The sequence below is a fragment of the Staurois parvus genome, unplaced genomic scaffold, assembly GCF_062004578.1.
Source record: "Staurois parvus isolate SC_StPar_1 unplaced genomic scaffold, SC_StPar_1.0 ptg000011l, whole genome shotgun sequence".
Taxonomy (NCBI): Eukaryota; Metazoa; Chordata; class Amphibia; order Anura; family Ranidae; genus Staurois; species Staurois parvus.
In genome coordinates this window covers 218766-246476 of record NW_028317807.1, presented here as the reverse complement: position 1 = coordinate 246476, position 27711 = coordinate 218766, and the positions used below count along the sequence as shown (strand labels likewise).

Sequence of the window (27711 nt, the reverse complement as noted above, 5' to 3'; positions counted from 1 at the left end):
ATGCTTGTAATGCATGTAAAAGCACATCAATGCAAAAAAAAGCTTTTTATTATTTTGTTCATTACAAGAACCTTTAAGGCAGCCATCTTAGAGGAGAAGTAGAGAGTGTGCAGTGGAAAGTTGGCTATTGAGGTGTCTTGGTGGCAGGGTTTATAGAAATAGATAAGCAACATCATAAGTCCTGGTATAAGATCCAAAAATGCCATTTACTTTCACATTGTGTGAGCAATGGATGCACTCAATAGTGCCACTTGGCTTCCCCCAATCATCTCATCTCATCCTCATCTGCCTCCTCTTCCTCAGTATAGCTAGTGCAATCACAATGATTAGTGCTATTACGCTGAACATCCTATTTGCCAATAGCTCTGCAAAAACATAATAGGGTTTTCCTGTGAGAGTGTAAGACCCCTTTTACATGGGTGAGCCAATCAGGTCTGTTTGTCTGTTTTTCAGATGAACCCGATCGGAGCATCCATTGCCCTCTATGGAGCGGAGGATATAAATGGAAATGTCTGTTTACACCTGCCTGGATCTGATCAAATCCGCTGAAAACAGACAGATGGGGGATATGTCTAGCGGATCAGATGACAGTTGGATGTAAATGGACAGGTAGTCCATTTACATCTGACCGCCCATAGAAGAAAGCGGGCTGTGTCCATGTCCGCTCTTCATAAGCAAAGTGGACACGTACCTGTCATCCGCCTGCTCAGTGGGGATCAGTGGACAGATCCTCCACTGAGCAGGCAGATCTGCTGGTGAAGCCTACCGGTGTTAAAAGGGCCTAAGTGAAAACCCAAAAGCAAATACATAATCTCTTATCTTTCCCTGTCTGAACCCTAAAACAAGCCTCTAGATCTTCCCCAAAAGATGTAGCCTAAACTTTAACACCTGACACTAATACTTAACCATCAATGTAACATTAAGTTAGTCTCTAAAATTGGTTATTAAGTCCTAACCTCAACCCCTACAAATCCTCAAATGAAAAAAATCAACCCCCAAAACTATATCCTTAAATTCCCAAAAGTCATGACCTCTAACTCAGTCACTAACGGCAACCTATGAATTAAAATTTGCCTTAACCTGTAGGTGTAACCAATGCACACATTTTTGGCCCAACAAGTAACAGTGCTGAGATGTAACTGGCAAGCTAAAGGGCATGTAAGGCTAACCTGCCTCCTCTACCTGCCACTCTTACAAATGGAATGTTCTTTTAACAACTTAATTTGTGCTGCAAAGCAGCATTTCTGCAATTCTTGCCTGGGTGCAGGGCTTGGGTACTGAGAGCACCATGGCACCTCTGTGCATACGTTAGATCCTCCAGATATCTGCACACACGCACAGGGTTTTCCATGAACACACAGAGACTGCGACCAGGGAAGTCTGAAAACTTCCCGGTGTTTGCGTGACAGGCATCTGCACGTGTACTAGTACGGTGAACAGGAACACCATACTAGGTGGACTGAAGTTCCAGTTTAAGGATCCATTCACACTGGTCTGTTACATTAATAAGCAGCAAAATTTGAGTTACTACAATCCACAGTAACATGATAAAAGCAGTGTGTTGCAGTACTATTCATTTTGAATGGCACCCCAATGTATTATTATTACAATAGCAGAAAAAGCACCAACACTACAGTACAGCACGGCACCCGTGCCTTGCGTTTGTGGAGCTCTCCTTAAAAAAAGGGTCACGTCCATTTTTCCATGTGCTTGGGTGTGCTGTGGCCATATTCAAAATGAATGGGCTGCCCTGAAGCACAATAGCACACTGAGACCGTATTTCTAAAGGAGTTGAGATTGTTAAAACAATAAATATTAATTTCAATTAACCAATTATGTGCATATGAAATAGGCAGTTGTACTCCAATGACACCCGCTAGGCTGGCAAACTGATGCGTTTTGGGGGCACACCCACTTCTGCAAAGCTAAGCTAACCAGCTCATCTATGCAGCGTAAAAATGTCTGTAAAAATACAGACACGTACACACAACCCCTCCAGGGAGGTGGAGCCTGATTTTCATAAAAAGGCAAATCTTCAAATATAATGAATAAGCATGTTTTCAAAGATACATGTCAAACAACCTGCACCAATATTATTAGTAAACACGTGCCAGACTTAAAACTTAAAAATCCAGTCTTACCTCCTTTGTATAGTTGCAAATGACATGAACGCTGTCTGCTATGTAGATGCCCCAATGATGAGAATGGCTGCTGGAACTCAACCAACAGTCCCCGGAGCACAAACAGTCACCCCACTGCCCGGAAGTGAAAAGTCACAGCTGTGGCTGTGTCTCCTATACAGTGTGGACAAGTGAAAAGGGGATGGGAGCTGGTATAGGACCAAAGGTGAACCTTAGCCCCGACTAAATAAAATTGCCCCACTAAAAGTACTAAGCCAGCAAGGCACAGATCGTGGCCCCTAGCATGCAAATGCAGACACCCCGCGGACCAGAACATTTATAGTTTTATATTTAAAGAAGCGTATATGTTCATACTCACACCCATGATTGAAGTTATTTCTGTGATACGCAGACACACCAGTCTGTGAGTGGCCACATAGTTTACATCCTACAGAGAAAAGCACATTGAAGGAAAACCTGTCTGGTTTATGCTAAAAGAAAATGTTAACCACCAACATGTAAAGGAAGATTAAAGACAAAAGGATAATAGCAAAGTACACTGTTTAATTATGTTGGTAAAGTACTAGTTTCACATTCTACAGCAGCTTTATTTTTTCATAGTAACATAGTTTAGGTGCCCACACCATATGACTTCATTTTTGTTGCCAGGAAACTCTGTTATGAATCATTATGCCCCATGTCCTTTTTCATCTGTGTTCTGTTTCCCAGAGCCTCTTTTCTTCAGCAGTGACATATGTTCCAGAAATTATACTTCTGACCGGATGATTTCATTTGCACAACTCCAGTCCTTGAAGACATTAACAGACCAAGTAAAAGCTCCCATAGGCATTAGCTGATTCCACCTACATTAGATGGTAACAGGCACCACTAGCAGAAGATCCACGGGGAGCAGTATATTGACCAGATTGGATGTTCATTTATTTTTAACATGAGTGGTGGTTTCCAGAAATATTTATTATAGAGAAAAGTACTGGTCGTGTAAGTGAGTTACTTGCACTGAAACAGCTTACACCCTTACCTCTTTATTGTCTTCACTACAGTAATTAGCAAAGCCCCTCAAAGCCAGCTTATAGAGGTTTGAATGGCTAATTATGAGGAATCAGAAGCAGCCTCTACAGTTGTACTGAGATATGAGTAAAGAAATAGTGTGACTTAAGAGTGACGATGGTGATGAAGAACCTTCCTCTTGGAACCTGGGCTGGATGCTGGTGGATTGGTATCTACTGTATGGGGCCAGAGGGTGCAAACCATCATTTATTTTGTAGCATAAAAGGAAAGTTTAAACAATAAAATATTTTCAGCAGTGGGAAAGCTGAAGTGAAATAATAACATCCATCTTTTGCTCATACAGAAAAAACTGTATTAATTAGATTTTAAAATTTTAAATGAATCTATTTAGGAATCAATGATAGCCAATTGCCAAGGATTTTGATTTACCCCCCTTCATGACCAGGCCATTTTTTGCTATATGGCACTGCGCTATTTTATCTGACAATTGTACTAGTAATGGTGCCGATCAGCAACCTATAGTGGGACTCTGATAGTACGGTGTTTTCTTCACCAGGGAAAGAATTCTTTGGTCATCCACCACAGTTGTTTTCCGTGGTCTTCCGGGTCTTTTGGTGTTGCTGAGCTCACCGGTGCGTTCCTTCATTTTAAGAATGTTCCAAACAGTTGTTTTGGCCACGCCTAATGTTTTTGCTATCTCTCTGATGGGTTTGTTTTGTTTTTTCAGCCTAATGATGGCTTGCTTCACTGATAGTGACAGCTCTTTGGATCTCATCTTGAGAATCGACAGCAACAGATTCTAAATGCAAATAGCACACTTGAAATGAACTCGGGACCTTTTATCTGCTCATTGTAATTGGGATAATGAGGGAATAACACACACCTGGCCATGGAACAGCTGAGAAGCCAATTGTCCCATTACTTTTGGTCCCTTAACAAGTGGGAGGCACATATGCAAACTGTTGTAATTCCTACACCGTTCACCTGATTTGGATGTACATACCCTCAAATTAAAGCTGACAGTCTGCAGTTAAAGCACATCTTGTTCTTTTCATTTCAAATCCATTGTGGTGGTGTATAGAGCCAAAAATGTTAGAATTGTGTTGATGTCCCAATATTTATGGACCTGACTGTATGTGAACAATGTCTGTCCTAACAGATGGTTAAAGATCTCACGACTTGGGTGATGCATTGTTTGTTTATGCACTTTAACTGACACTAGTATTTCCTTACTTTGTGATTGTTCATGCAGCACTACCCCCTTAGGATTCGCTAAAGTTTGAATCCCCTTATAATCCTGTACAGCCAGGCAACATGCATTTTCTTCTTCCATGCTTGAACACTGAGACAGTAACCAGTCCTTGGGCTTGTTTTGAAGTTTTATTTGGGGAATTAGAACTTGGATGTGGTGAGGGGGTGTATAGGATGCCCAAGAACAATGGTAACAGAGGACAAACTCCTTAGCAACAACGTACAATTATTTACAGCAAAAATGCTTCTGGAGAGCTAGCCAGCATCTCCCACAGTACCACCCCAAACCCCAGATGAATCCTCTCCTCATCCAGCTGTACTGGGTGAATCCCTGGGCAGGGGATTCAGTGCCTACCACTGCAGTGTGAACAGTCCCAGGTTAAAAAGCTAATCCAGTTTCCCAACAAAGTGCCCTTTTCCCCTTTCTAGCCCAGGGGGTGCAGGTCTGCTAACTTGGTCCTACTTTTGTGTTGTTGGTGGTAGATGGCTGCTACCTTGCCTGCCACACAGGTGGTCCTTTCTCAGGGGGGTGGTGAAGTCCCAAGCTTTCCTTCTTCCAAGGTCCCTCTGCTTGGAGGTGAGCCCCTTTTTCATCTGGGCCCCCTTCACAGGCTCCTCTTCCTCTCTCACATCTTCCACCCGACTTCTCCCCCCTGCTAAGCAGGCTCAGTTACTCTTAAATGTTGTCCTGGCCCCTTGCCAAGCTTCCTGTTGGGGATAGGCCAGGATCTTCTAAGAGTACAGACCAGCCACTCCTCAGATCCACCCACTGCTTCTAGACATTTCTCCAAAGTTCTAGAGCAGGGGGAAATTCCAGAGGGCTGGTCTGCAGAGCCTCTCAGCTCTGACCAAAATTTGACCCCTGCTAGCTATCACATCTCGGCTGCTACTTAGCCCTAACTAACTATTGGAGTCTATCACCCCCTAGCTAACTAGAAGGGTGTTACAGTCAGAATATTTTTTAGTACCTGTTCCTAAGTTAGAACTAGAAAGGTTAAAAACAAATATATATTTTGTTTTATTATTTTAGGTACATATGCAGTATGAATGGAGACATGTAAAAAACATATAGTGGGGGAATCTCAAATTTGACTTTAAAAGTGGAACAACACTTTAATGGTCTGAGTTTTTTTTATTCAGGGAAGTTGGTGTTTTTTTTTTAACCATGTCCATATTTTTAAACTGTTCATATAAAAGAAATGCTCTGAGCTACTCTAGTCTGGTTCTTATCACCTGCTGAATGCAAGTGGTAGTTATAAAAAAAAGAAACATATGTAATAGATACTGCATATTTGCTAAACAACTGTAATTAAACTGTATTTAAGCATAATGTATATAAGTAATGTAATAACTGGATGTTAAACAAAATGTTAAAGGTTTCTTTAAATGCATTTTTTTTTCTTCATGCTATTTAATCAACACTATATTATCCATTATTTTAACTTTTTTCTTTTTTTCTTATTTTTTTTTGTTCATGAATACCAGACATCTTTATCTACCTCAAGCAAGGAAGGAATATTTTCCTATTAAAGCTCTATACCACAATGAATGTTCCTGAACAGTACAGACCATTATAGATGTTTTTCTCTACAGAGATCTTTTCATTTTCTTTACATCATTGTTCCAGAAATATAAAACTCAGGTTCCCATGCAGCTGTGCGTATTCTGGTTTTATTCCAATTTTCTGTATATTTTATTTATTGCAAATGTTATTATTATTAAAACAAATTACTAATAATATTGAGAAAATATTTAGTTACAGTGCCTGTTAGAGTCTGCAAAAGACTTGAGACTGGGGCGGAGGTTCAGCTTTCAGCAGGTCAACGACCCTACACATACAGCCATAGCTACAATGGAATGGTTTAGATCAAAGCATATTCATGTGTTAGAATGGCCCAGTCAAAGTTTAGACCTAAATACAAACGACTACAAATAGACTTGAAAATTGCTGTTTACAGATGCTCTCCATCCAATCTGACAGAGCTTGAGCTATTTTGCAAAGAAGAATGGGCAAAAATGTGCAAAGCTGGTAGAGACATGTCCAAAAATACTTGCAGCTAAAGGTGGTTCTACAAAGTATTGACTTGGGGGAGTTAATACAAATGCACGCCACACTTTTCAGATGTTTATTTTTAAAAAATTTTGAAAACCATTTACCATTTTCTTTCCACTTCACAATTATGTGCCACTCTGTGTTGGTCTATCACATAAAATCCCAATAAAATACATTTACGTTTTTGGTTGTAACATGGCGAAATGTGGAAAATTTAAAGGGGTATAAATACTTTTTCAAGGCACTGTATAACTATGACTTTATATATATCTAAAGATTTTAATGGCCATTCCAGTGCAATCTTCACTCCCAATTTCTTCATTTTTTCCTCTTATTGGTTGTCCTGAAACAAAACCCTCTGCTCCTTTGACAATCACTCTCAATCTGCTGATGTTTAATTTGCTGTCCAAAAGCAGAAAAATCTATGCACAGACTGGAATTGCAAGTGTGTGTGAATAGCTGAGGCCGCTCAGCCCATACAAAGGCTAATGGTGGCTGCAGCTATTTGTGACTGTTCACACAGCCAGCGATTATCTGCAGTGATTGTGGTTGGACACACAATTTGCACACACTTGTCATTCTAGACACAGAAATAGATTCTTGCCACTGAAAATCACAGGGTGTGCTTATCACCTGTGTGAATGTAGCCTAATCATCACATACGGTATGTCTCAGCACAGATAAAGGTGCACTTACTTCCCTATGCAGATGGCTACAACTCCCTACAATCATTTAGACTCTTCAGTTGATGAAGACCCCTCCCTTCCACACTGTGCAGTTTGTTCAGCCATTGCAGAGATTATGCTGACCTGTGGAACAATTACAAGACAAAAACTGTTTAGCAGGCAGTGATTTATAAGACAAACGTAGACCTTTTGTAAACCTCTAAAACTGCGCAAATTGGTCTTGACTTTGATGACTTAACTATGGTAAAGGCTGTTCTCTAGATTATTGGTTTACATGATAAATTACCAGCTGAAGTGGCCAAATCAGCACAAGCCCTCATCGCTTTGTTGAACTTGCTTGTTGTTCAATTACTTTATTTCACAGTGATAAATATTGTATTTAAAATTCAAACTAGCCCATAAAATAGACAGGAAGACGCAGTCTGTAACTTTATAAACCAAGGAATTTAATGTAAGTTTATCCTAAGTGCAGAAGATGTGTTTTCTGAAGTCTGCAGTGCAGAGGAGTGAGGATGTAAAGTTTACACAATCTGCACATTTCCAGCTGGTTTATATCACTGAGAAAGGTCACACAAACACTGAGCTTAGATGAGAACACCAAATGAGCAATGGAATTTCACACAACACATATGTATGACAATCTCTCCATCTAGTGGCTATTCTGGCAAATCACATCTTCATTTTGCTTCCCTGTACCAAAAATATAATGGTTACAATATCAAAACCAGTAAAATTAGAACATATTGTAATTTTTCACTTTTCCACTTTTATTTTCAAGTTTTAACCTACAAAATGTAACATACGTGGTCATTGAAGGAAGCATAGAGTAACTGTGCAGGATGTAGGCTGTGTTGCATAGGGCCACAAGAGCAGAATGCAGACATGAGGTGTACGGGGTCATCAGAGAACAAAGTACAAGGAAAAATGTACAAGAAACTCTCTGATACAAAGAACACTGATAAACACTAGGAACTCTCACAGCAACTGGAGCCTTGGGCTAGGGGCACTAGCCGTTGTTCAGGCCATTACCCCAGGTTAAATAAAATGCAGAATAGCAAGGCTGAGCTGGAACTGGGTGTGTAGCTAAATGAATAGTAGGAGTGACATGACGATGCTCATAGCTCCAGTCACAAAACACTTGTCTGAGAGATAACAGCAGAGCTTTGTATGTTTGAGATGTGGGACTACAAATACCAGCTTACCTGCTAGTTTCTCGGAATACAAGCGGCAGCAAAGCTTTGTATGTTTGAGCTGTGGGACTACAAGTACCAGCTAGTCTGCTGGTCTATGAGAATACAAGCATCAAATCAACGTCAGCTTTGTTGCTGATCTGTGACAACGGTCTAGGTTCTGAGACTGAGAACTGAAAAATTTTACATATTTGCAAAGTCTACTGGTGCCATGCTGTACCTCAGAATAATACTCCACAAGTGTGTGGTAGCAATGGAAGCAGTCCTTGATGTAGAGACCAGGATGGCCATGACAACAGAGACAAAAAAAAAATGGGTGTCACGCCTAGTTCTGCGTCTACTATGGACATGATATCTTCTTTGGGGTGACTTTTGGGTCGAGGTACTAGAGGGGACATCTGGGAAATGCCTCTCATGCAGCTGGCTGCATCTAGATTTGGGGTTGGGGCCACAGATTTGGATTTGGGGTTGGAGCCACAGAACCTTCTAGATACAAAAGAGCCGTGATGATCACTTCCTGAAATCATAGGAAGGATACACTTCTTCCAGTTGTAAATTACAAAAGCATTATATACAGCTAATTGAAATAAATAGATACTTTTTTTGTACCAGTGTCTAACTCAGTGGGACATTAAGTACGGCTTCATCATTTGGTCGTTGAAGTCTACGCCTCGCCTCGCCTCGCATATTAAGATTATAGTCAAGGACACAGAGAGACTTTTTTTGTTGTGAGGGTTAAAGACAGTTACAACACTTTGTACTGAATTATCGCTGATTGGGTAACAACAGTAATGCAGGCCATAGATGGGTCGAAAATTGGCCGATTTTTCGGCCGAAAATAAAATCAGCCGATTTTCGGATCGTTAGTGGGCTAAATGTTCGGCCGTTTTTCGGTATTTTGGCAGATTTTTTTCATCGGTAAAGTTGGAAAAATGATGGGTGAATCGGCCGATATTTTACCGATAAAAAAATCTGCGCATGAGTAGTGACCTGCAAGAGGAAAATAAAAAGAAGAAGAAAAAAAGAAGAAGAGGAAGTAGAAGAGGATGAAGAAGAAGAAGAGGATGAAGAAGAAGAAGAGGATGAAGAAGAGGATGAAGAAGAAAAGGAAGATGAAGAAGAGGATGAAGAAGAAGAAGAAGAGGAAGAAGAAGAGGAAGAAGAAGAAGAAGAAGAGGATGAAAAAGAAGAAGAGGATGAAAAAGAAGAAGAGGATGAAAAAGAAGAAGAGGATGAAAAAGAAGAAGAGGATGAAAAAGAAGAAGAGGATGAAAAAGAAGAAGAGGATGAAGAAGAAGAAGAGGATGAAGAAGAAGAAGAGGATGAAGAAGAAGAGGATGAAGAAGAGGATGAAGAAGAGGATGAAGAAGAGGATGAAGATGAAGAAGAGGAAGATGAAGAAGAGGAAGATGAAGAAGAGGAAGATGAAGAAGAGGATGAAGAAGAGGAAGATGAAGAAGAGGATGAAGAAGAGGAAGAAGAATAAGAGGAAGAAGAATAAGATGAAGAAGAGGATGAAGAAGAAGAGGATGAAAAAGAAGAAGAGGATGAAGAAGAAGAAGAGGATGAAGAAGAAGAAGAGGATGAAGAAGAAGAAGAGGATGAAGAAGAAGAGGAATTCCAGTCCGGCAAAAAGTGTCCCTGCAGAGAGCTCCGCTATTTCTTCTGACAGTTCCTTGACATTTATAGCGGTTGCAACAATGTATTTATTTGTTTCCGAATAAAAATATCTGTATCCTAAATGGATACAAATAGATACATTGTTGCAACCGCTATAAATGTCAAAGAACTGTCAGAAGAAATAGCGGAGCTTTCTGCAGGGACACTTTTTGCCGGCTGTAGACGGGATGAAAATCGTCCGATTTTTTTTACCGTTGCTGGTAACATCAGCCGCTTGAACGACCAATTTTTCATTTTTTTAAAAGAAAAATCGGCCGATTTTCGACCCGTCTATGGCCTGCATAAGTCTGGATTTTACTAGCTATATAATTAGCAAGATATGGATATATGGGCAAGCTCTACAGGGAATAATAGTTTTAGAATATTTTAAAAGTGTGCTGAATATGTGTTTGGGTGCTTTTGACACAAGTCTAAGTTGATACAATGATTTTATACAATCGGTTGTATTCTTTCCTCCCTCTATCCAAAACTACAGCAAGAAAAAAGTTTTAGCAGTGTTTATACACAAAACCAGTAAAGAATACCTTAGGGCAAGGGTAGGCAACCTCTGACACTAGTGCCAGAGGTGGCAACTGACAGCATCAAGGATGGCATCCAAGGGGAGTCCTGGGAGACCCACCTTCACGTTGCTCTCTCCACACTGAAGCTGTGTTGAGTTGGATTCCCCAGGCTGCTTGTTCTCACTTTGAATGGGTAATTATATTAAGTACTTTTCCGTCTGTGGTACAGCATTCTTTTAGCCTGAGCCAACTCATGGCCAGTCTATTACTATCGGTGTACCTGCCTTCCCTCTGAACATTTCTCTCCATCAGCATCCATGTGCCTGGCTCAACTTGGAGGGCATATAGCCAGAGAGGTTTATCTTCAAATGGTTATTAACCCCTTCCGCAGAAATTGTTTATGAGTAACTCAGTGCAAAAAAGGATTTAAATGTGGAAGGAGAAGGGTTTTAAAGGCTTTTCTGATATAACAGCTATAGGGAATAACTCATTTAGGCTACATTCGCACAGGCATTTAGCCACAGTGTGAATGGCAGCGACAGACATTTTCTGATTCCTGATGCTGTTTTTAACACCAGTGAGCAGTTAGCTGCAGCTGCCAGCCTGTACAGTATACTATAATGACAGGTTACAGGGTGCTGCAGCTATTCCTGACTAATCACAGAGTCAGTGAGTAGCCGCTGTGATGGCTGCTGAACAAACACTTTGTGCACATTCAGCAGCGATTACCACAGGTAATACAGGTTCAGTGGCTGCAACTAGCAGTTCACAGGTATCAAAAACATCTTCTGATTCCTGCTGCTCCCATTTGCCGTAGAATCCAAATAGAAGGAACTACTCCTTTAAAACAAGGTTTGGTAACTATTACTTTAGAACTTCTATTGGGAAATACAACTTAAGAACAAATATTGGCAACTACCACCTTGGAAAAAGGAATTAGGAACTGCAGGAATTGGGACTCAATTCTCCAATTCTACTGAATGGTACAGGCGATGCTGTCTTGACTGGAGCATTGGCTGGTGTTCATTTCTGAAACATCTATGTGAAAATGGCTTGATCCATTTATGCCAAAAGGTGCAGGAATTGGGGCTGATTTGGGGTGTGAAAGTGCAGGAATTGGGGTTGGCTGAGGTGTGGATGTGCATTAATTAGGTGATCAGAGATGTGAAGGTGCAGCAACGGAGGTGGTCTGAGGTGTACAAGTGCAGGATTTGGGTGGAGGTGTGAAGGTGCAATAATTGGGGTGATATGAGCTGAAAGGGTAGAGGGAGTGGAGGTGTAAAGGTTGAAGTATTTGTGTGATGCAGGAATTGGAGTGAACTGAGATCTGGAGGTGCAGAAATTGGGACTGACCTGAGGGGTGAAGGTGCAGAAATTGGGACTGATCTGAAGTGTAAAAGTGCAGGAATCAGGGCTGATCTGAGGCTTGGAGGTGCAGGAATTGGGGCTGATCTGAGACTTGGTGTTGCAGGAATTGGGGCTGATCTGAGGTCTGGAGATGCAGGTATTTGGGTGATCTGAGGTGTGAAGGTGCAGGGATTGTGATCAAAGTTCTGGGGATTCAGGAATTGGGGCTGATCTGAGGCCTGGAGGTGCAGAGATTAGGGCTGATCTGAGGTGTGATGGTGCAGGAATTGGGGCTGATCTGAGATGTGAAGGTGCAGGAATTGAGGCTGGGCTGAGATGTGAAGGTGCATTAATTGGGGCTGATCTGAGATGTGAAGGTGCAAGAATTGGGGTGAGCTGAAGTGTGAAGGTGCAAGATTTGGGGTGAGCTGAAGTGTAAAGGTGCAGGAATTGGGGGTAATATGAACTGTAAGTGTGCAGGAATTGGAGATGATCAGAGGTGTAAAAATGCTGGTATTTGCATGATCTGAGGTATCAAAAACTAAAATTGGGAACAATCTGAGGCCTGAAGGAACATGAATTGGGGCTCATCTGGGTTGTAAAAATGCAGGAATTGAGGTGAACTGAGGTTCGGAGATGCACGAATAGGTGTAACCTGAGATGTAAAGGTGCAGGGATTGGGGTGACCTGAGGTGTGAAGGTGCAGAAATTCTGATCGAAGATCTGGGGGTTCAGGAATGGGGTTTACCTGAGGCCGAAGGCACAGTAATTGTCACTAGGGACTGGGGTGTGAAGTTGCAGAAACTGGGGTGATCTGAGGGTTGAAGGTGCAAAAGTTGGGGCTTATTTTGAATGTGAAAGCACAGACATTGGGGTGATCTGACGGGTGAAGGTGCAGGCATTGGAATAAGCTATGAGGTTGCAGGAATTGAGGTGATCTGAGGTGTGAAGTTGCAGGAAATGGGGCTGATCTGAGGCGTGGAGAAATAGGAATTGGGGCTGTCTGGGGTGTGAAAATACAGGATTTAGGGCGATCTTATGGGTGAAGGTGCAGAAATCAGGGTTGACTTAGGGTCTGAAGGTGCAGAGATTGGGTCGGATCTAAAAGAACTTTATTAGAGTGACCATTAACACCTCACACTTCATTTCATTTCCAACTGTATATTTTGCAGAAGTCCTCGATTGATATATTCATTTCAGCCTTACCATACTTGTCTCATAGCACATGTGTTCTGGAAAAGGGGTAGTTGCCATTTACCATCCTTGAAAATATAATTTTTTTTACTATTAATCAAATAGTTTACAGAATTTACTGTATAAAAATTCATTTTCGTGATTTCAAATGTGTAAAGTTGACACTTTTTACATAACCGGCACTCTCAATTTCTTTGAAAACATTTTTTGGTACACCATGCTCAAAAGGTTGTGTGTGTTAGGTTTTTTTCAGTGGGGCGGGTTTACTAAATCCAAATACTGTGCACTTTGCACTCATTTTTCTCAAAGCTTAGTAAATGTGGTAAAGCTTTACTTTGTAAAGAATACCCAAACAGCTGCAAGGAAAATAAAAAAAAACTGCATTTTGCTGATAGAAATCATCAGAGTTTACCACATTTACCAAGCACTGGAGAAAATTAGTGCAACTGCATTTACAAAGTGCAGTCAATTTGTCTCTTGTAAACCAACCCCAAAGTGTTCTTACCGTGTGTAGCCAGGTGCTTGACTAAAAATGGAGACTGAGAGAAGCACTGACTGCAGCTGCTCTCAGTAGCTGCTTGCCCTGTGTTTCTGAGCTGGTTAACAGCTATTTTAGAAAAAGGCAGGAGCTGCTGAGCAGGAAGAGTTCAATAGACTGAGTTGGGCAGTAGTGCACTCTGGGAACTGTAGTCCCGAGAAGAGACTTTACAGTGTAATCAAAAGCTTTTGATCTACATTCCCCAAAGAGAGATTGCCAGAGGGAGAGAAAAGAGCTGCATTTTCCAAGGATGTACAGGACACAGCTTCCTCTTGCCGTGAGGAAGACCGGAAAGCACTTCACCAACACTGCTGCATATCGGCAGCCTGAGCAGGATCTGGAGTGATGAATTTGGGAGCACCGACAGCCAGAGTCATCTGGGAGCAGAGCACAGACTGGGCTAATCACTGTGTGTGACGATGGTGAATAATAAAATAAAAAAAGTAGGGATCCACTGCAAAAAAGGATTAAATTTATGTAATGTTTAACCGACTCACTCAAAAATAAAGGGTGGTGTCCTCAGGACTGATACAATAATTACAAAAAGAAGGCCTCTGAGTAAAGAACCCACAAGAAAGAAGGTCCACTAGAGAACAAATCTGCGGCTTAAAAACAATAATGTTTATTGATGAATTATATACCAGATATTAAAAATACAAATACCCCTCCACCCTGCACAGTAAAACAAAAATGGGCATACAGGCAGACTCTCCACTCACGCAGGACACACAGATATGGGATCGAACTTTGTGACGTTCACTGGAAGAGTGAGCAATGTATATCTGGACCAGGTCAAGACCAAATTGGTGAATTCCCTCTGATGTTGAAAGCTCTGTCGAGCTATACCCACCTGATATCCGCACTCGTCCTGCTTGTTTGCAGGGCATAGCTATGGCCATATGCTCATACCTATCCCTATCTCAGTCACTGGATTTTTTTGTCACTTGATCATCTCCATGGTCCCGCTGCCCACTGTGTAACATTAGCTTGCCACCTTTATGGTATCACTGTGATATCCCCTTCAGGACGTTACGGGTCAACATTGATTGCACTATACCCTTTAGGGGATGTATGGACTGCCTCCATGGTTAGACTCAGACATTTGGCACCATTGTGGTCATAAGTGATATATGATCACTTCTATACTTCCATCATTTCCTACATGTTGTAGTCAGCCCGTACTGATTGCCTTTAGACCCATTAGCTTCATATTGGCCTCTAGGCCTGCACTTTTTGTTATCCCATATCTGTGTGCCCTGCGTGAGTGGAGAGTCTTTCTGTATGCCCAGGCGGGTGTTTTTATTATATGGCAACATTGTTATTTTTGTTTTACTGTGCAGGGTGGAGGGGTATTTGAATTTTTGATATGTGGTATATAATTCATCAATAAACATGATTGTTTTTAAGCCACAAAAATGTTCTCTAGTGGACCTTCTTTCTTGTGGGTTCTTTACTCACAGGCTTTCTTTTTGAAATGACTGGATGGTGAGCTGCAATATTGCTGAGACTGGTGAGCTGTTGCTGTGGGGATTTACTATCTGCTGCTAGGGAGACTGAGCTCTTCAGGAACTGACCATTTAGTAGCCCTATTGCTGCCTGCAGATTTGACTGGGACTGTACTCATGTGCCTCAATGGTACAACTGGGCCCCAACACTAGCTGCCTGAGGAGTTAAGACTAAAGAGTGCCCTTTACAGCTGCTACATAGAGACCTTTACCTATTGCTTATGCTAAGAGGTACACCTCATGGGACACTACACCATATTCTAGCAATTCTCCTAGAGTACACTGTAGACTAGTTATAATATTATTATTCACATTGCTGTTAGTTCTTATATGCACTGTTCATTGCTGACTTTGCTGATCTAGTGTGGTACAAAACTGTATGCCAAGTCACTTTGGCATAGTAATTATATCTTGCACACTGTGTTTCAACCTAACTTCTGTATTCTCAATTATGCTCGAACCATCACTTTTTCTAACCTGCACCAATTTATTGAGTTCATTTGCCACTAAATGGTCTTGTGTTTCCTGATACTAATTCACAGTCGAGTTTGTGTTGTACTCACTTGTGTTCCTGTAAATGATGCAGTAACTTTCACTCAACTAGATATGTCAGAGGGGCTGAGGTTGCTCTTGGAGTCGAGGTGCAGAACAGAGAACCCATATTACCAATCAGCTCTTTCGAGGGGTAGTTTAATAATGTGTTTGCCTCCTAAATAGTGTTCATTTCCATAAATGTTGTACGTAACTATAGTTTTCTGCCAACATGCTTGAACATTCTTCCAGATTTGCACGATGGTAACATATTATGCTGTATAATGCTATTAAACAATGCTACTAACATGGCATGACTGTTGGAAGTTAAGCAGCATGTTTATGAGTGATTGTGATTTATTGTTCCAGAGCTTTCTGTAACCGAAACAACTTTTAGATCCTCAGCTACTGCCCTGCCCAACTTTCCGAGTGTGCAAGTGACCTTTAGAATGGCATTAGAACAGTTCATGCATCACTGCTATTTTTGTGACACCTCCCAACAAAAGTGAATAGTGATGACTCTACTTCTATGCCCTAATAAATATATTGATATATATTTTGGCTGATATATCAAGCCAAAATATATTATCACCTTCAATTTCCTTAGCACAGCTGCTGCCCCTTTGTTTAATGCCACTGTTCTAAAAAGAGAGAGAGAGAGGAGAGAGACACTATATTACTAAAAGTATTGGGACACCCTTCTGGAAATATCATGGATGGACTTACTGCACAGGTGGAAACCCATCACGGTACCACACTTGAATTTCCTGAGCTCCTGAGAGTGACCTATTCTTTCATAAATGTTTGTAGAAGCAGTCTACATGCCTAGCTGCTTGATTTTGTACACCTGTGGCCATGGAGGTGATTGGAACACCTGCATCCAATTATTTGGAGGGGTGTCCCAATACTTTTGGCAATACAGTTTATATATATATGGACAACTGACTGAATATACACATGGTCAACTGACCAAAAGAGAGAAAAAAGGACATTGCGCACGATTGTGACCTGGACAATAAAAACAACTGCTGCAAAAGTGACTGCAGAGCTCAATCTCAGTCTTCACAGGACTGAGATTGAGCTCTGCAGTCACTTTAGCAGACGTTTTCTTATTGAGTCATAATCCTGCGCAGTGTCCTTTAATCTCTTTTGGTCAGTTGACCATGTCGACCGTGCTTATGCTAATCAGATAATGTCTTCCTGGAAACTGTATATGCCGTCATAACCTTTGGTATTGTACCTATGTGACATGGCAAATATATTTTCAACTTCAGTAACAAACGCACCAGCTAAGCGGGCACCAACAATTTGCCCTCTTTGAAGCTCAGTAAGCTCTGACATGACTCTGTATTACTAGCAGTATACATGGTGAATGATGACTGTTCCACACAGCGGAAGCAAAAGAATGTATCACTTCCGCTTTTAATGCAAAACAAGTCATCACTTTCACACCTGCAAATCATGTAGTGTTTCCATTTTTTTGTCTAACCCCTGTATACTGTATATATTCTAAGACCGCATACTAATAAAACTCTCAGTACGCTAGGGCATGTCCCTTCATATAAATCACACTCCAATATCACCTCCCTTACCTTTCTGCTTCTCCTAAGTTCTAAAGAAATATCCCCAAACCCTGGGCCTCCCTCATTTAACTATTTAACTCAACGCTATTGCACCAATCACCCCATGCCCCCTGACAGCAACCACAATCTACACAATTTAGTTTCTATTTCTCTTCATCCCAAAACCAGCCTGCCCTTCTCATGCACCCTTTGGAATACCCGCTCAGTAACAAACTCACCTCTGTCCATGACCTTTTTGTCACTAACTCCTTTAATCTATTTCCTGTTACTGAAACTTGGCTTCATGAAATTGACTGCTTCTCCTGTCTCCCTCTTTCATCATGGTCTTCTCTGGACCCACTTCCCAGACCTAGTGGATGGAAGGGAGATGGAGTTGGAATCCTTCTATCCCCAAAAAGCACCTTTCAGATTATTCACTCTTCTCCGTCTCTGTCCTTCTGGTCATTTGAGGCACATTGTATTCATCTATTTTGTAAAGCTTCTCTGAGAATTGCTGTAATCTACCGGCCTCCTGAACTGGTATCAACCTTTACTGATGACTTCTCTGCCTGGTTGCCCTACTTTCTCTCTTCTGAAATTCTCACAATTATTCTTGATGATTTCAACATCCCTGTTAAGGCCTCATGCACACTAGGCTCTTCTGAATGCTTTTCTCCTGACAGGTGAAAAGCAGCATTAATAACATGCCTAAAGCCTCATTTTTCATATTAATTTATTCTGGCCACTGAAAAGAATGAATGTACAAGTTCTAAATGCATCTAGCATTTAGATGCAATTACATGTATTCAGGTGCTTTAGGGTTTTTTTTTCCTGCCTAAACGTTCCTCTTCTTAATGCAATTTTGAGGTGTTCAGATTTCTGCCACTAAACACCCCTACCTCTAAACTTTGCTAAACTCCTATGTGTGATCAACACATAGGCCAACATAGAGGGGAGTTTAGGGGCAGAAAAAAAAACGGGCGTTTGACAGCTGCAGTGTGCATGAAGCCCATTATTAACACTCCTGCTACTTCTAAATTTCTCAGTCTCACCTCCTCTCTTGACCTAAAGCAATGGATACATGCTTCTACTCACTCTCAACTGCCTTGACCTTGTATTCTCCTACCTATGTACTCCGAGCAACCTCTCCAACAATCCTTTTGTTCTCTCTAATCACTACCTTATTAGTTTCACTCTCTCCCTGTCTTCTACCTCCTCTCCCTCCAACCGCCTAACAGTTACCCATAGAAACCTTCACCACTTTAACCCTTCTCTTCTCTATTTTGTTACTGACAACCTCTATGACAAATTCTCACCCCTGTCCTGCCCCAACCCAGCCACCTCTGTCTACCACAGTTAACAGAAACCAGAAGTCTCAAAAAACGTAGTCGTGCTCTTAAGCGTCTGTGACATAAGTCTCAAAATGACTTCAACCAATATAAATCTGCCCTCCAAAAATACAATTCCTGCCTCCACAATGCCAAGCAGACCAATTTTATCTCTCATTAACATTCTCTCATCCAGTCCTTGTCAACTCTTCTCTACCTTTAACTCTCTACTTTGTCCTCCACTGCCTCCACTCAGTGACATAAGAGTGATACAATTTGTGGTGAGATCGCCACTCTGCAGATATCTCCCCATTTGACAATATGGGGTTTATTTACTAAAGCTGGAGAGTCCAAAATCAGACTCCTTTCTGCATAGAAAACAATCAGCTTCTAACCTCAGCTTGTTCAATGAAGCTTTGGCAATGAAACCTGGAAGCTGATTGGTTTCTATGCAGAAGGGGGTCTGATTTTGGACTCTCCTGCTTTAGTAAATAAACCCCTATATGTCCGTAGGTACACTTAATATTTCACTTATTCAACCCTGCTACCATAGGAAAGAGTGCTAAACTTTTTCCTAATGCCCACCTAACTACCTGTCCCCTGGTCCATCGCAAATACTACGGTCAACCTCTGGCTTTATCCTGCACTCTCTAACTCATCTTCAATCTCTCCCTCTCTTCTGGCATCTTCCCCAACTCTCTAAAATATGCACTACTCAACCCCATACTTTAAAAGTCGACATAGGACCCCACCAATCTTAACAACCTACATCCCATATCCTTGCGCCCCTTTCTCCAAACTCATTGAATGCCTGGTCTACAACTGACTGAGCTACCACCTCACTGAGAATAACCTTCTTGATCCTTCAGTCTGGATTTCGCCCTCAATACGCCACAGAAACTGCTCTTCTAAAATTCTCAAACGATTTAATAACAGCTAAAATCAATAAACACTAATCTGTACACCTGCTGTACTCCTGGACTTCTCTGCTGCCTCTGATATGGCTGACTACTCCATCCTTCTCAAAAAAAAAACTCCACTCCTTTGGTCTCCATGACTGTACTCTTCATTGGTTCTTATCCTACCTATCCCACCGCATGTTCAATGTCACTTACAAGACTACTTCCTCCTCTCCTCTTTCTTTTCTGTCAGGGTCCCCCAAGGTTCTGTTCTTGAACCTCTCCTATTCTCAATCTACACCTCCTCCCTGGGTGAGCAGACAGCCTTCCATGGCTTCCAATACCATTTCTATGCCGATGATACCCAAATCTTTATCTCTACCCCCTGGATCACTCCATCAGTCTCCTTACGCATCTAATTTACCAACAGACATATCAGTCTGGATGTCACAACACTTCCTCAATCTCAATACTATGTGACAGCATGAACGGCGACGTGATCGATGGACGCTATGTGTCACCTCGCATGCGGTCATACTTTGAAGTTTAAGGTGGAGTCCACTCCGGGTTTTTGGGGCCACAATGGCAGAGGTGGTTACGGACCGGATTTTGTGCTCCACTGATGACCACCAACAGGTGGTATAAATAAGGCAGGGCTGGACCAAGAAGTTTCTCATGGCCTGGGACTCAGAGAGCCATTCCTAAGTGAGCTGTGTGTGTATTATACCAACAAGAAGAGGTTTGCGTATTGTTTTGTTTTTGGGTGACAGAGAGAAGCCCTTCACCAGTGAGAGAGGAAAAGTTCTATGTTTAGTTAGTGCCTGGATGGCAAGGGTTTATTTTGCGGTTTTGTTTGTTTTGATATTTTTGAAAACCTTGAATAAAACTGACAACCAGTCAGATTTTAAAAAAAAGCCTGCTGTGCCCCTTTCTCTGACATCTCTATCAAGATCAATGGAGCAACTATCAGCCCGTCCCTGAATGCCAGGGTGCTGGGAGTAATCCTGAATTCTAAACTCCCCTTTAGGCCCTACATCCAATCACTGTACAAATCTTGCCACCTGAACTTCTGTTTTCATTCACAGAATGATCTCTCTCTGGTGAAATGTTACAATTTATTCATTCCTAAACTAAGGGCAGAACATTTCTACACTGATACATTGTATGTTTTTAATTTACTGGCCAGTGCAGAGTTTCCCTCGTTGTTATTTTGAACATTGCTAAAACACAGACTGCCTACTGCCAGGTGACAAATAAGGAATTTGTGTGTTCTTTTGTGAATTTTTACTTTAACTGCTTCCCATCCGCCCTATAGTAGTAATACTGCTACAGGGAGACACGGGTGTGCAAAATCATGTATATATACATGATTTTGCATTTTCGGGTAGGGAGCGTGTGCCCTACTGGCACCACTATTTGCGGCCTCGGCTGTCAATCACTGAGTCCTGGCCGATGATTACTCGTTGGCACCCGGTGATTGAGGAACATTACCAACAGAGGGAGAGAACTGTAAGTAAACAATACAGTTCTGTCCCGTCAGCTCCTGCACACTGCTATGCATGGCTTTGCATAGCAGAGCCATTCAAAGCAGTGTGCTTACAGTGAAGCACACACACAGCACATAGTAAAACAGCACACAGTTAACCCTTTGATCGCCCCATGTTAACCCCTCCCTGCCCAGTGCCATTAATACAGTGTCAGTGCTTTTTATTAGCAACGATCACTGTACTGGTGTCACTGGGGAAGTCAGTGACACCAAGTCAGTTCCCCCCTAGTGTCAGAATGCCCGCCGCAGTCTCGCTATAAGTCACTGATTGCCACCATTACTAGTAAAAAAAAACCAAAAAACAAAACACAGTATATATACCGCCATTTGTAAACGCTATAACGTTCATGTAAGCCAATTAATTTACACGCATTTGGATTTTTTTTTTTTTAGCAAAGACATGTAGCTGAATACATTTTGGCCTAAATTTATGCCAAAATGTAATTTTTAAAACATTTTTTACAGGGCATTTTTAATTGCAAACAGTAAAAAATACTGTTGTTTTTCCCCAAAATTGTCAGTCTTTTTTTTATAGCACAAAAAATAAAAAACGCACAGGCAATCAAATACCACCGAAAGCTCTATTCGTGGGAAAAAACTACGTAAATTTCATTTGGGTGCAGTGTTGTATGACCGCGCAATTGTCAATTAAAGTAACACAGCGCGTAACGCAAAAAAAAAAAATGACCTTGGCAGGAAGGGGGGTAGATCCACAGCAGGGCCAGTTGTTAATGATTTATCTTTCTTTTTTTTTTGCGGTATTTACCTCACATTCAGTATTTTACTTTGATGAATTGACTCTTATTATCTCATGAAATATTTCAGAAAAATGATTTACGTGACCTTCATATCGCATGCTGAATCCTTTAGTGAACTGACCCCAAAGTCTATGTCAGTTCACATACCCAGGAAAACTCAGTCCACTGCTGCTGTGCTTTACTCAGAGTCTGAAGTATTTCCATTCTTTGCTTCAAGCCTCCATGTCAGCACTGAATCTCTCCACAGGACTCACATTACACTCCTTCCTTCCAGTGTTCTCCTGTGATGGAAACAATTTGTGGTGAAGAAGGGGTTAACAAATTGTGATAGTTCCTTTAATGCAAACAGACCCACGCGCTCTTCCTTGTATAGTATCACAAATATTGTTTGTTGAATAAGAATATCATTGTACTCACAACCAGATCAGCACTGTAGCCTTAACAAACAGCTTCCTGGAGGTTGACTTTCCTATAGCAGTAACCAAGGGGAACTTGTTCATTGCCCATGTGAATAATTCCCCATTTACACCTGAGCGTTTTGTAACTCAGAGATCTAAAATGCTTAACTGCCGAATCCCGTGTATTTCAATGGTGGTTGTTCACGCAACTACTCAAGAGCCTGTAGCTTCATGCCTGACAATCCAAATTCACACATGAGCTTCTCTTGAGGCAGAACTGGCTTCTCGTACACTTTTTTTAAGCGTATCTCAGGTGGTTTTTAACCTTTTAAGAACTGGTCTGATCCCCCTAGTGCTTTCTATTTACTAAGGCCCCTTCACATCTCGCATTCTCACTCGTGGTCTTGTGTGAATGATTTTTATGCAACTCTGCTGGCTTACCATAGAAATCATTGGAGACCAGAAGGTCACCGATGCTCTGTTTTATAGGAAATCAGAAGTGGTGAGCATTTTCGTCACTTCCAGTTTCCTGGATGCAAAAAGAACCATTTTTAAATAGAGGAAGCATCTGAACACACCGATCTTGGTGTGATCAGATGCTTTTAAGAGTAGAGGAGAGATTTGGGATCTAATAGACCCCAGATTCCTCCATAAAGAATACCTGTCACTGCCTATTGCTGTCACAAGGGATGTTTACATTCCTTGTGACAGCAATAAAAGTGATTAAAAAAAATTAAAGAAACAGTTTAAAAAAAAAAAAAAAGTAAAGTACCCCTGTGACGGGAGGGTAGTCAGGACAGAACACACAGAGCAGATGATAAACACACAAAGCTTTATTAAGGAAATGACAGTCACTCAATTGGGGTCTGCAGGTAGCGTGGCAGTACCCAGTCTAGAGGAATAGCAAGGAGAGGGCTCAAAATAAGTGTAATCCGTCCCCAAGGGGCAAAGTTAGAGTCTCTAGCAATTTGTAATCCAAGTAGGGAGCAGAGGGGGAACAGAGTTCAAGGATAGTCCAGGGGGAATAAACAGGGGTGCATACACGCACTGCTCCGGCAGGGATGCCCAGGTTCACAGCAGGCGACAGTCCAGGGGGCGACCCACCTCAGCACACAACAAAGGGTCCTAACAACAGGTACCAGTCCTGAGTACCAGCAGTGTACTCCGTGGGGAATAATCCTCCCAATCTTAGCATCAGCAGCCGTAATAATCCTCCCAAGCGTTGGGTATTGCTGCAGAGTCAGTAGTGGGAATAATCTCCTCGATCTCCAGCTCAGGGGCGGCAATAATAGCCCTTTGGGGTCTTTGGCAGAGTGCTACAGGAGTCCTGCCTCAGCTCAGACTTTCCTGGCAGCTGCACAGCGTGAAGAAGGACCAAGACCCTCCCCTCAGGCCTTCTTAAGGTCTGTGTGGAGCGTCCCTGGTCACCCTAGCAACCGGGGACGGCGTGCCTCGTCGTCTGGCAACGAGGCATGCCCCCTTGACATGGGCCATGTTCTCAGAAGCGCGGCCTTTGTCATCTGAGGAGTGCAACCCCCGGGAAAACTTCTGTTCGCGCGCTGTGTGTCGGGGCCGTGCGGCGTCAGTGTGGTTGCTGTGGCCTGGACTCCCTGGTGAGTTGCCCGCCCTCTTCCTCCTGGGACATGTTGGCTTCTCAGGGACAGGCGAGGGGGAGTGACGAAAGTCACACCTCTCCTCTTGGATGGTCCACATCAAAGGGACGTGACAGAATGAGGGGGGGGCAGGAGAGGGAAGCTGCAGAGAGGGAGAGAAGCAAAGAGACACCCTGCCTAAACACCGTGACAGTCAAGAGACAGGCGCCTGCACAACGTGTCAACCCCCCCCCCCATGCCTGGTCCCGTATGTGAAATATTACCGTGAATGTCAGAGCGAAAGCAATCATTTTAGCACCAGACCTTCTCTGTAACTCTAAGCTGGTAACCTGTAAAGGGTGTTCAAGCATTGCCTATAGCTACGTAATTTGTTGCCATTGCACGAGCATGTGCAATTTTAAAGTGTGACACGTTTGGTACCTATTTACTCCGCGTAGCACCATCTTTTATATTTTATCAAAAAAATGTGGGTATTATATTGCTCGTGTGCATTAAAATTCATTAAAGTGCATTTTTCAAAAAACGGATGCGCAAATACCGCAATATAAAACATTGCAAAACCCATCGTTTTATGCTCTAGGTTTACATAGTTAGTCTGGCTGAAAAATGACAAAAGTACATCCAGTTCAACCATTAAAAAAAAAAAAAGTTATAATCCTATACTCACAGTTGATCCAGGGGAAGGCAAAAAAACCAACAAAGCACAATCCAATCTGCTCCTGCAGGGGAAAAAAATTCCTTCCTGATCCCCGAGAGGCAGTTGGATATTCCCTGGATCAACTTAGCTATAAATGTTAGTATCCAGTTATATTCTGTGTATCTAGGAAAGCATCCAGGCCTTTTTTTAAAGTGATCCACTGAGCTGGCCAGAACCAACTCTTGAGGGAGTCTCTGCTAAATATATGTATGCATATATAAATACATACACGAACACATACATATATACATACAGGTGTACCTTGGTTTACGAATTTAAAGCATTCTCCGGGACGTTTCATATTTCAAACATTTCGTAAACCGAAACACAGTTTCCCATAGGGCTGCACTGAAAACCAATTAATCCGTTCCAGAGGTCAGAAAAAAGTTTTAAAAAAGTCGCTGTCACTATAGGTCAGTGCTGGTTTTTAAATGTAATTACTGGCTTTTTTTTCTTCACTATTGCTCGAAGAATCAGCAGTCACTCCCCCCCCCCCCCCAGCTAAAAGAAAGGAAGTTTCCCAGAGTTAAAAGAAACACTGTTTCCTTTTAGTTTGGTTCCCAAGATAAAGAAACAAAGTATCCTTTAGATCCAGGGGAAGTGACAGCTAATTCTGGGAGGTATAGTGAAGAAAAAAAAAAGCCAGCAATTTCATTTAAAAATTAGCATTGACATACACTTCATATTGCGAAAAAAATTCATAAAATGAGGCATTATTTTCAATGGATTTTCATTCATAAACCAAAAATTACATTAACAGAGGCACATATATATATATATATATATGGGATCTAAGTAATTTTCTGGCAGAAAATTCTGATTTCTTCCTGTACTTCCTGTAAACAAAACGTTGCAGAAAAGGGCCTGCACATGAAGCTGGGATACCCATGTAAAATGCTTGAAACACGATTTTCTGGAATACACACACAAAAAATGCTCATAACCCTGAAATTCCCCAGCTCCATCTAAGAAGATCCACGCTGCAGCCACCGAGATCCCTATTATCAGTAAAGATCTTACATTTCAGAATGCCCGCTATACTGGGCTCCGGCACCTCTCGTCTCTAGTCCTAGACAACAAGCCATAACCCTCACACAGCCCTCAGCACGGGCCGCTGCCCGCCCAGTCATCTCTGTACACACCGAGACAAAGCGAAACCAACACTCCACTTCCGTACACTGCAAGACCAAAGTAATCAACCTTTCGCCGCTCATTCACACGTCCTGTCCCTACCTCCTGCACACCCTCGGTGTGGGAGCTGTGTCACCGCCTCACCTGGACATTGCTGGTACATTGGCTGCTGGCCAGGATACCGCTGGTGTAAAATCACTGAAAACAAACACAAGTCCGCAGCCGGGAAAAGACCGAGAAGGTTATAATCGCTCCAGCTCAATGATCGGCTGTCGGTTGCTCTATCCTGATTTTCCTAAGCGCCAGTTCAAATCGAAGGAGAAAGATGAAAGTTGGAGGAGTCGGTGTGTGGAGTGCCGTGTGCAGCATTGCTCATACTCTGCTTGTGGGCTGTGTGCGGGGCCAGACAGGTATGCTAGCCATAGTGCACTGTGTATCCAGAACTGGTCATTAACCACTTGCCTTCCAGAGGATTTACCCCCCTTCATGACCAGGCCATTTTCTGTGTTACGTTAACTGACAATTGCGCAGTCTTTTAATGCTGCACTCAAATTAAATTTACATTTTTTTCCGCACGAATTGAGCTTTCTTTTGGTGGTATTTGATCACCTGTGCGTTTTTTGCGCTGTAAGAAGAAAAAGACCAACAATTTTGAGAAAAAAATCAATATTTTTGACTTTTTGCTATTAACCAGTTGCCGCCCGGCCTATGGCCAAATGGCGGCCTGGTGAACAGGTCATCCCTCCAGGAGGACACCATATGGTATCCTTCCCGGAACGCACATTGCACAGGGCCGCCCTGCGGCGATATCTGTCACCGACTGTGTACCTCGGACACGGCCAATGACAGATCTGTGTACCTGCCCCATTGCCAGTACCAATCACAGTTGTATACAATAAATGGCTTCCTTTCATGCCATCCATTGTATATAAGTGTGTCTAGCTGTGAATGGTCACAGCGATCACATGCACAAGCTGGGCCAGTCACAGCCCATCTGTGTCATGTGATTAGCCGTGGCCAATCACAGCTAACCACAACAAAAAAAACCTGAATGAATCGATTTCATTCAGCTAAATGCTTGCTTATATTTGCTATAATCAATCAAATTGTGTAAAAAAAAAAAAAAAAAAATTCTGATCGCTCCCCCAAAGTAGTACAATGTTACTACTGTAACATTATACTACTTTGGTGCAATATAAAAAAAAATCTTAAAAAGAGAGAAAAAAATTTAAAAAATTGTGAACGTTTTTTTTTTTTATTTCATTTTCCGAAAAATGACAAAAAAAATTACAACTTTAAAAAACTCGCCATGCCTCTTATGAAATACGTTGGACTGTCTACTTTGCAAAAAGGGGTCATTTGGGGGATATCTGTACTGTTCTGACATTTTTGGGCCTCAAGAAATTAGATTGGCTGTCAGTACTTCAGGATCGATCAATTTTCAGATATATCTCATAGTTTGTGAACTCTATAAGTTTCCTACAGACTAAATAATAAATACTGATTTGGGTTATTTTCACCAAAGAAATGTAGCAGAATACTTCTTGGCCTAAATTTATGAAGAACAATTATTTATTTGCAAACTTTTATAACAAGCAAAGAAAAAAAAATTTTTTTTTCAAAATTTTTTGACTTTTTGTGTTAATATAGCAAAAAATAAAAACCCTAGCGGTGATTAAATACCACCAAAAGAAACCTCTAGTTGTGTGAACAAAATGATAAAATTTTAGTTTGGGTACAGTGTTGCATGACCGCACAATTGTCATTCAAAATGTGAGAGTGTTGAAACCTGAAAACTGGCCTGGGCAGGAAGGGGGTAAAAGTGCTCGGTATTGAAGTGGTTAAACATGTCCAGTAAAAAATGTTAAAAAATCAAATTTCGTCATAAACTTGGTAAAATATATTCTCCTAGATGTCTTTGCTAAAAATAAATCCCAATATGTGTAAATTAATTGGTTTACGTTAAAGTTATAACGTTTACAAATGGTTTTTTTTTTTTTTTTTTTTTAATTTTTACTAGTAATGGCAATCAGTGACTTATAGCGGGACTGTGACGGGCATTCTGACACTGGGGGAGAACTAACTTGGTGTCACTGACATCCCCCAGTGACACCAATAGAGTGATCAGTGCTAAAAAAAAAAAAGCACTGTCACT

General features: G+C 41.7%; 1 protein-coding gene and 1 long non-coding RNA gene across 3 annotated transcripts in view; one reads left to right on the top strand and one right to left on the bottom strand.

The window, feature by feature from the left end:
* Nucleotides 1–4516: 4516 nt before the first annotated feature.
* On the bottom strand, nucleotides 4517–25651 carry LOC149473702 (uncharacterized). Of its 2 annotated transcripts, none has more exons than XR_016311696.1 (2): nucleotides 25446–25651; nucleotides 4517–7262 (listed from the first exon to the last, which is right to left on the bottom strand). It is a non-coding gene; the product is annotated as an uncharacterized LOC149473702 (long non-coding RNA). The 2 variants fall into 2 exon arrangements; XR_016311695.1 differs by lacking the exon at nucleotides 25446–25651 and adding an exon at nucleotides 21865–22060.
* Nucleotides 25509–27711, top strand: part of NEMP2 (nuclear envelope integral membrane protein 2) — a 93920-nt gene continuing 91717 nt past the window's right edge. The window contains exon 1 of the mRNA XM_089669976.1: nucleotides 25509–25966. Within this exon, the coding sequence (XP_089526102.1) occupies nucleotides 25882–25966 (85 nt within the window). The 5' untranslated portion in view covers nucleotides 25509–25881. The remainder of the gene's footprint in view (nucleotides 25967–27711) is intronic.